Source organism: Engraulis encrasicolus, chromosome 3 (assembly GCF_034702125.1).
Source record: "Engraulis encrasicolus isolate BLACKSEA-1 chromosome 3, IST_EnEncr_1.0, whole genome shotgun sequence".
Classification (NCBI taxonomy): domain Eukaryota; kingdom Metazoa; phylum Chordata; class Actinopteri; order Clupeiformes; family Engraulidae; genus Engraulis; species Engraulis encrasicolus.
The window spans coordinates 8,683,941-8,693,847 of record NC_085859.1 but is presented as its reverse complement, the minus strand read 5'-3'; the positions used below and the strand labels follow the sequence as shown (position 1 = coordinate 8,693,847).

The 9,907-nt window shown below is 47.6% G+C and overlaps 2 protein-coding genes across 2 annotated transcripts in view; both read right to left on the bottom strand.

Annotated features, from left to right (window-relative positions):
- The window catches only part of LOC134445637 (uncharacterized), a 10,443-nt gene extending 781 nt beyond the window's left edge, over positions 1–9,662 (bottom strand). The window contains exons 1-2 of the mRNA XM_063194691.1: positions 8,663–9,662; positions 1–1,656 (exon numbers count right to left, since the gene is read on the bottom strand). The exon at positions 1–1,656 is cut by the window's left edge and continues 781 nt beyond it. Of these exons, the coding sequence (XP_063050761.1) occupies positions 181–1,443 (1,263 nt within the window). The 5' untranslated portion in view covers positions 1,444–1,656; positions 8,663–9,662 and the 3' untranslated portion in view covers positions 1–180. The remainder of the gene's footprint in view (positions 1,657–8,662) is intronic.
- LOC134445626 (protein NYNRIN-like) lies at positions 1,654–5,752 on the bottom strand. Its single transcript, XM_063194669.1, has one exon. It carries the CDS (start codon positions 5,750–5,752, stop codon positions 2,306–2,308), a length of 3,447 nt encoding a protein of 1,148 aa, XP_063050739.1. The 3' UTR covers positions 1,654–2,305.
- Positions 9,663–9,907: the final 245 nt, after the last annotated feature.

Here is a 9,907-nt window from a genome sequence, read left to right as displayed (position 1 = left end):
ACCAGATATAACAGTTAAGTCTATAACATAGGAATACATAATTAATCACAAGGAATTTAAAAAATCAGTTAAACACCCATAAGCATGTTCACACATATAAAGTCCAATAAATGAGTTACCTAATCATCACACCAGATTAAACAAAAATGAAACAGAAACTAACAGGTAAAGACCAGAAATTTAAACGAAATACTCATCAGGAATTCTCGGCTCTGGGATTTCTACCCTGTCTCCCCCCTCATACTTTGCCTGTCCCACCCTCGCGATTCTGGCTTTGCAACAGATTCGCTTGGTCAGGCAGCAAAAGCACTGGATGGAGACACCGATAGCAAGCAAACAGAGCAGAGAAGGAATCACAATTTGAAAAATCTTAGCAGCAAGGGCACCCCCCCAAGAAGTAATCCAGTCTTCCAGAGACCAAGCTTGTGAGTCAGATTTCAATTTAGCCACCTTCGAATAAATGTCAGAAACGTAATGCTCAACGTCATGTGACTTGTCGGGCACGAATGTACAGCATTCTTGATCAATAATTGCACAAGTGCCACCTTTGGAGGCTAACACGATGTCAAGAGCAAGACGCGTCTGGAGACACATTGCCCTGACAGCGCGTAGTTCAACATTCAACTCCTGAATGGCACTGGCAGAATCATTAGCAATTCTTTGGACCACACCAGATAAATCTCTGATCTCGTCCAAAGCAACAGTCATTCCGTAAGTAGGAACAACAGCAGAGAAGAAACGTTGGGTTGGGGTAGCAACAGCAATATGGTTACCAAAAAGGTCCCGCTTAGGGCGGCTAGAGACAGACACCTTAGGCGGCTCCTTCGTCATCCTGACAGCAGGCACTACGTACGCTAGATAACAAGTACCTTGCCAAGATGGGGGAAGAAAAGTGTAAGCAAATTTACCACAGACAAACATAGTACCGTTGTAGGCAGCTAAACCGTCCGTCGACCAGTCAGGCAGAGGAAGCATTTCAGATCCTCCAGGCCAAGTGATATCAACCTTCCGCTGGCCCACCCGCACAACAAATTCACATACACTTGTTCCCACATGTTCCCCAGTCCCAGCATTTATCACACACAAAAAACCTTTTGGAGCGTAACTTAGAGTCAATCGATGAGAAGTCCCTGGAATAACGCGATCCACCTTCTGTAGGAAAAAAGTGACATTGGGATTGAACAGGGCACTGTGGACACTTCGAAAAGCGGTAGCATATTCACGCACGGTGAACGGGATGGCGATGTACGGATACACATTGACAGCATGTGGCATCAACCCACACACCCAGCAGTCGTCCACCTTCTTGACAGCCGCATAGCTGTGCGCCGTTTGAAGAAACACGTTATCCTTGTGAATCTCGTGATGACTGTCATAAATACAACAGCCTCCACGCAACCACAACAGGATGCAGGACACAACAGCCACCCAAAAGCTTGCCATGGCAGGCAGGCGTCGGTAGGGGTCAGTAGAAGTGCAGACGAATGAGGTAGCAGGCCTCCCACTCGCTTATCAAGAGTCCCACGTCAGCCAGAAAGTGCGCACAGTCCCAGAGTCCAGGAAAAACAGCGCAAGGTAGCCTCGATGAGGGCAACAGCAGCACAGAGGTCACCCCCTCTGAGGTAGATGTTGTACAGGCCTGCGTCTCGTCCAATTCTGTCAATGGCAGAAAGAACAAGGCAGTATCAGATAAATCAGATACCAAGTATCTGAGACAAACAGGGTGACTAAATCAACCAGCAATCAGATTATAGTTTAAAAAGGTGAGGATTAAATGATTGACTATATAGCATCATTCACACACATAAAACAAAATACCTGAATTGTTTAAAAGTAGTTATGCACAGGGAAAACAAACAAAATAACTGAGTCATTAAAAAAACAGTCATTCACATTGGCAGTAAAACTTTGATTAGCTGGTTGATTAAATGTTTTAAAACAAGGAAAAAGTGTCTCATAATTAAATGTCTTGAAATGAATATATAAAGTGTTAAATGATTATACTGAGGAAAGATAATGTGTTCTTTTTTTTTGTTTTTCACTCCTTTCTCTCTCCACCAGGATTGTTTTGTTTTCAGGACAAGGTCGGAATGTTGAGACAGTGGACAGAGCCTACAGATAACAGCAGGAAGAAACCCCCTATCTCACCACCCAAAACTACACTCCCGTAAAACAAAAAACCCCTGCTGATTCACAGCAAAGAAAAGTCTTCCGCAGAAATACACTCCCTGTTCTCACTACTGCTAGAAGGAAAATTACGCAAAACAATCTGGGTACCTTGTCCTGAAAAAATGATTTTACGAGCTCAGGGGTTGTCAACTAATTTGCAGTGACTAGCATGTATCCATTTTGATTTTTTACGCAATTTAACCGCAGAGTTGGTAACTAGGAGAATTTCATAGGGACCTTCCCACTTAGGTTGTAAAGCTAATCTTTGAGGCTTGTGCACTAAGACAAACTGCCCTGGCACCAGCGCATGTCCACCCTCTGGACACTCTCTCCAAGCCTCACGCACTGCCTTCTCAGCCGAGTGCACAGCGTCTGTGAGTTGGATGCAGTAATTGAGGAGAGCATCAGAGACCAGATGAACATCTGCTTTTCTCAAGTCGATTGTTCCAGGCAATGACATTGGTCTTCCCGTAATGACTTCATAAGGGCTCAGTCCCGTTTCCTTGTTGTGTGTGGCGCGCATGCTGCATAACACAACTGGCAGGGCTTCAGGCCAAGGGACCCCTTCTTGGTGTTTTTTCGCGAGTCTCTCTTTCAGTGTACGGTTGGCCCTCTCCACCTGGCCAGAGGACTGAGGATGGTAGGGGCAGTGGAGCTTCCACTGAATGTCCAGCATCCTGCTGACCTCCGCGCACACAGCTGACTTGAAGTGCGACCCTTGGTCCGAGTCAATGGCCTCAGGGACCCCGAAGCGACAGAAGTAGTCCTTTACAAGCACCTTAGCAGTGTGTGTGGCAGTTCCACGCTTGGTAGGGTAGGCTTCAATCCATCTGGAGAATTTGTCAATCACCACAAGACAGTCTTTGTATCCTTGACACAGAGGCAGAGTAATGTAGTCGACTTGCAAGTGTCTGAAGGGGCCTGGGGGAGCAGGGGTTTTGAGCTGTGGCAGTTTTACAGTGCCGCTGCTGTTGTTTTTCATGCAGATAACGCAGCGCTTTACCACCTCCTTAGCTGTGGCAGAGAATCGGGGACTCCACCACACCTGGGAAAAACGGTATTTCATTTTCTCCACCCCTACATGTCCCAGTGAGTGTATCTGTAGTGCGAGATGGTCCAAAAGAGATTGGGGAGCCACGACCTTGTTCCCATGTCTCCACATGCCATCGTCGTGAAGTTTCGCCGCATTCTCAATCCATGTCCACTTTTCAGATAGCGAGGCACCCTCTTGCATATCCTTGATGTTCGACAATTTCTCCTGTACACCTGAAGAGTCCTCCTCGGGTTTGACTTGCCGTATGCCATGTTCATAGTCCTTTTTCAGTCCGTTTTCGTTACCTTGTGATCCGTCAGAAGTTGCTTTTCCCCTCAAACAGGCTGTTTTAGCAGCCGCATCCGCGCAAGCATTGCCTTTTGCTTCAGTTGTATTTTCTTTTGTGTGAGCTTTTGTTTTGATTATTGCCAAGTCTTTAGGTAATTTCATCGCATCCAGCAGGTCCGCAACGAATTCCCCATTTTTTATCGGGGTCCCTTTTGCAGTTAGGAATCCCCTGTGCTTCCATAGCAGTCCAAAGTCGTGAGCAATGCCGAAGGCGTATCGGGAGTCTGTGTATATGTTGGCAGTCTGGCCCTCAGCCAGCTTACAGGCTTCCGTGAGCGCGTGTAGCTCCGCCTGTTGTGCTGAAGTGCCTGGAGGTAACGAACCCGTCTTCAAAGCCTCGAAGTCGTTTGTTACCGCCCATCCTGCACAACGCTCCCCCTCGATCACCATGGCAGACCCATCTGTGTACAGCACGAGTTCAGGGCTTTGAAGAGGAGTTTCTTTCGTAGCACCCTCGTCGTCCACACACTGGACCAGGTCTTCACATTTGTGATCATCGATGACATCATCAGCCGGAGGGTACATCATGGTGGATGGGTTAGACACTGTGGCGTGCTGAATCGTGATGTGAGGAGACTCCAGCACAGCCTGCCAGTTTCCCCAACGGCTGTCTGAAACTTTAGCAACCTTACGCATGGCCATGAGGGAGGACACAGAGTGTGGGCAGCGCACAGTCATCTGTTGATCTAGCACTAGCCCAGAGACAGCATTTATGGCTAAAAAGACAGCCTGTACTGCTCTGAGGCAAGGGCCAAATCCCAGTGCTGTGGTGTCGAGCTTGCTTGAGTAATAGCCCACAGGTCTCTGAGGCCCACCGTGTTCTTGGGTTAACACTGCTGTCATGTACCCCTCCCTCTCATGCACATAGAGCACAAAAGGTCGCTCCAGGTCAGGGAGACCCAGAGCTGGGGCTGCACAGAGTGTCTTTTTCAGGGTTTCAAAGGCCTCACGTTGCTCGTCGTTCAGACTGATGTGTGTTTTGGAATCCGGGCTGCCTTTCAGCATGTCATTCAGGGGCTGTGTCAGCTCTGCATAACACTCAACCCATGCACGGTTGTAGTTACACAGACCCAAGAAAGCCCGCAGTTGACGGATTGTGCTTGGCTCAGGAACATTTTTAATTGCAGTGGTGCGATCGCTGGTGATCTCTCTCTTTCCCGGGGATATCTTCTGGCCCAAGTAGACGACTGAGGGTTGAGACAGTTGTGCTTTTTCTCTGCTCACCTTGTGTCCTTTTTCATGCAGATAGTCCAGCAACTGTTTCACATCCTTGTCGTGCTCTTCCTCCTTCCGTGACGCAATAAGGATATCATCCATGTACGTTATCACAGAAGAGGTGACTTTTGGTGCTTCAGGGGCACTCAGGTGGTGTCTCAGGGCTTGGTTGTAAAGCGTTGCACTGTTGTGCAGTCCTTGGGGAAGAAAGTTGAATTTGTACTGTGTGCCATCAAAACAAAAAGCCAGCCAGTCACGGCTCTCCGGAGCCAGAGGGACACTCCAGTAGGCGTTCACAGCATCAAGCACAGAAAAAACTGTATGCTCTGGTGTCAGTGAACTGAAAATGGTAGCAGGGTCAGGCACAATGGGGGTTAGCTTGTCAATGTGTTTGTTAGCTACCCGGTAGTCCACAGTCAATCTCCAGGTTCCATTTGGCTTTAAGACAGGCCAGATGGGGCTGTTGGATGAGCTCTTTGTTTTGGAGATAACCCCCTGCGCCTCCAGTTCACGGATGACCGGTTTCAGTCCTTGGATTGCAGCTCTGTTGATGGGATACTGCTTCGTGCTCGGGGGCGGCTTTCCAGTCAATTTCACAGGTTCCATGTCAAGTTTCCCACAGTCCAGTTTATCTTTCGCCCAGATGGGGTGGTCAGCGAGGTCACTGAGTGTTAGGCGTCGCAGCCTAAAAGTCACTTCTCCCTCGTTGAAATCGAGGGAGGCGTTGAACGTCAACAAAACGTCCATGCCCAGTAACGGCTCACAGATGTTATCCCCCACCCACAGGCAGCAGGTCACCTCAAGTGCCCCTATGGTGAGATCAACAGGAACAGACCTGTGTAATTGAAAAGATTCTCCGCCGGCGCTGAACGCTCTGCGAGTGGTGTTTGTTAAGCGGATGTTGTGTTTCTTTGCAATGGCTTTTGGCAACACAGTCAATTCAGCTCCAGTGTCAATTAAAAATTCCAGTTCCGTTGTTCCATTCATTATTGCATTCACAAAAAGAGATCTTGACCTTTGGTTCACAGCAGCGGCAATAGCTCGGATGGAGGGGCAACTTAGTTTTCCGGAACCACGTTCAGGAGTTCATTCAGTTGTCCCTGGCTCATGCTGTTGACTCTGCGCATGACCTCTTTGCGAGCGTGGCTTCTCCCATCTTCCTCCTCGCCGTCAGAGTGAGATCTGTGATGGTTTTTCTTCTTTGTTGCGGGGATTTTACCTTTTTCCATGTCGGCCTTCTTTTTGCGACACTCTTTGGCCCAGTGCCCTGGCTTCTTGCAGTAGTGGCACTCCCCTTTCTTCTTCCCCAGCTGACGATCCACGGCCAGTTGGCGGATCTGAGTCTCCACATCTCGGGCAAGCTTGCTGGCCAGTTGTACCAGGGATTTCAAGTCCACTTGATTTAGCTCCCAGTCCTGGTTTGCTATCTTAGTGTTCTTTTTTATCTCCGGCAGTAATCCAGTGAGGAATGCAGACTTTACGACAGTCTGCCGGGACTCATGCAGTTCCATAGCGTCCTCTATCATCCCAGAATGCAAGATAAAGGCCTCAGAAAAGCGCTTGTAGTATTCGTCCACGGATTCATCGGGTTTTTGGAGCACTTTGGAAATTTTGCTCCAGTCGACACAGGCCCGGGCCTCGGTGACGACCCAGTCCTTCAACACCTTCCATGCTGCAGCGATGCCGGTCTGAGTGTTGTCCCTCGCCAGCTCAGCATCCACTTGCAGACGGATAGCCTCGGCCTCCATGTCGCTCATCAGAGGGGCCAGGATTTGACACCCGTCGTATGGGTGGAGGGAGTAAAAATGGGTTAATCTTTTAAGCGAAAGCCAAGGCTGTATTCCCACTTCTCTCGGATGTTTCAGAGATTTGGACCAATTGTCCAGATCTGCCGGTTTGGCAGGTACATGGATCAATACTTCTTCCACCTCAGTAGTAGCTTCATCATCAGACCCTTCTGCTGGCTTCGTGATTTTTTTCCGTTTGATCCTAAGAGGGTTGAGGAATGCAGCCTGCTGAAGGCCGCTGATGTCACGGGGTATCGCCTTACGCAGCTTGGCCCTCCTCTCCTCCTCCTTCCTGATAGCATCCTCATGGAAAGGCACAGGCGGGGAGTAGGGCGGTGCCACTGCAGCTCCTCCAACCGCTCCTCCTGTTGGTGGACCGGGGGCGGGGCGTCGGAAGACTTGGGCATTGCCATCAGACATGACGGGGTAGTCCTCCTCCTCGCTTGAGTCTGTGGAATCAACAGAGAGGGGAGGGGCAGAAGGCACAGAGCGAGCAGCAGCAACAGGCCTGCTAGTAGCAGAGTTAGAGCCCTTAGACAAGAGTGGGGCAGAGGGCCCAGGCCCAGAGGGATTTTGGCTCCCCCCTTGGACCACTTGGGTTGTTGGATAGAGAGTTTCAGGGCAGGGGACCTCCCCCCATTGAGGAACAGTTCTCCTCTTGCGCCTCTTCTCCAGTTTTTCAATGGTGCATTTAAGTGTCTGCACTGCCTCAGCTAATTCCCCCACTGTCTTCTCAGCTGTCTGTTGTGCTTTTTTTGCTTTTTTAGCCTCTTCCTGCGCTTCTAAGAGTCTAGCTGCCCTTGACTCGAGAGTGCGATGGTAATTAGTTTTCATTTGTTCAACCTCGTGCTTTCTCATTTGGCTCATTAAGACCATGGCTACTGGTACCTGTAATTTCTTTTTGGAAGTAAGCCATTTCTTATAGACCTTAGTCACATCTTCTGCAGCCCATTTTAGATTATCCATTTTAATCCCTTCTTCCTCAACCAGACGTTGTTCTACCCCCTTTAGATCATACTCTTTGCATATTCGGGCAGACAATTCCCCCAACATCTCGGATTTGTCTAAAACCGACAACCGTACCGACGCGTCCGCACTCTGGAAAGAGACTGCGGCTTGATCTTCATTCCTCTGGGACCTGCGACTCTTAAACCAAGGCATGGTTATTTAGGTCAGAGGTCCAAGAGGAAGAGAAACAAAAAGAAACACTGCTTTAGACTATGTGAAAGACCCTGCTCTCTCTCTCTCCTGGCCTTGCAGAGGGATGAAAAAAACGCAAGTTTATCTCCCCCCTCCTGCTTCTGTCCAGAGAGAAAAGAAAAACAAGACCCACACACAGCCAGGCACAGCTGCCTAGAGCAGAAAAAAAACTTCTCGACCTTGACGATCTGAGGGCAGAGAGGCGCCAGGAGACAATCACTCTCGTGTTATCTCCTCAGTTCCTCTCTCCTTCTCCGTATGGAAAAAAACTTACTCCTCAGTGGACGGGGAAATTTATGCGCATTAATAACCACCGTCCAGTTGGAAACCCATAGATTTTACTTTTACCGAAAACCTAAAAAAAAAGTTTTTGTGAACTAGTCCTCCCACTTGTACGACCACAAGTCTATGTGCACCACTGACTTCGCCACTATGTAATTTCCCCAAAAAATATTGAAATGTCACGTTACACTTTAACCGTAATAAAACAGAAAAAATGCAAAACAGTGTACATTAATATTTTAGAAATCCAGGATCCTAGGAATTGTCTGACCCGTTAAATCATTGCATTAATTCCCCAGAATTTACGCTCTGACTTAAACATAATCAACAAATGCACTTTCTCCCTTCTTGAAATTACAGGACCAAAGCCATCACATCAGCTGAATGTACTATTTTTCATGGATCCGAAAACCGTTTTGCAACAAATTGCAAAGATAACGTTAAGTTTGCTTAGGCCTATTTTCGCAACAAAACATACATTTGAGATTTCTTGAGCTCGTAAAATCATCAATGTAGGTATTACTTATCTACGATTAATTACTCATCAGTCTTACTTCTATGTGTTGCATTGAGTTATAGTGTGGTTCTTTGTATGCGTCAGAAGTGAAGCTCGGACCCTGTATCTCACCAATTTTTCAGAAGGCTGTACGAGTGAGCGTCCCCACTTGTCCCTTCAAAACTGGATGAGCGTGGTTCTTCAGAGGGGCAGGACTGCACCGGTCGTTGATGTCAGCGTGCACTGCTTGGTCAACGGCTCGTCTGCTTCTCCCTTCTGGATGTGCGATCCGGTTTCAGCTTCTTTGCATCCGGGGCCACGGCACCAACTGATAGATTTTGGACTTTTCACCAAGATCTTCTTCTTCAATAAAAATCGAAGGATTGCGGTTTTGCTCTGCGTTGTGTTTTAAAGTAACTCTTTTGCAAAAATAAAAATAAGTCTTGACGGAGTGATTAAAAGGGTCAATCAAATGGTAATTTATTAGCGATGAGAAAGGGATTACAAAGAGGTAAATGAATAAAAGAAATAAAGTATAAAAGTAAAAAGGGTAAAAAGACGAGGAGAGACTAAGTCTCACCAAGTCCAAAAAAATGACAAAGTCCTTGCAAAATGAAAATCTGCTCGATGGCAGCGTCTCACTAACAGTGCTCGAGTATCCCTTCTCCAAGATAGACAAAATGGAAGACGAAGGCCAAAGGTTTTATACCCCCAAGCTTGCCACGTCTGCCACTCTATCTCTCCCAGAAGAGACGACACTCTCGCTTTAATCTTACCAACAACCTTGTGATCTCTCTTCAATTCTATCTCTAAGTTAACAAAAAAGATGTCTGGCACCATAAAGGCAATGTCCGGCGCCATAAAGACAAGGGTCTGGCTGAGGAATTCACTCTCCTAATCCACCAGTCCTCCCCTGAAGTGTATTAATTGTTTTATACCATAGTCATAAAATAGTCATAAATGCCACAAAGCCATCTGGCCGAAAATAGCTAGGCCCTAAACCTCCCTCCCACATTCTTCCAACGACCTGTGGTCTCCGTGTGGGCATGAGATCAACTTTGTGTTAATCCCACATGAACCACGGCAGCACATGAATGTGCAGAAAACACACTAACTAGAATACGCCAGAATTCTACACCTCAGGGCAGGGGGATAGCCCCTTGAGATAAGAAATCTCATTTTGGGATCCCCAGGACGAAACAGTACAGTACAGTTACGCATGTACAGTACATGCAATCAGAGTGTGCTCCATTCCCGCTCCAACTTCGCCATCCTTAAAGTAAATAGCAATCTATCAGAACATGGCAGAGTTCGGCCTACACATTCCCACCCCAACTTCGCCATTCTTGAAGTAAATAGCAATCTATCAGAACATGG

Coding starts and splice junctions, on each gene's coding strand:
- LOC134445626 (XM_063194669.1), bottom strand. CDS start 5,752: ATGAATGGAACAACGGAACTGGAATTTTTAATTGACACTGGAGCTGAA.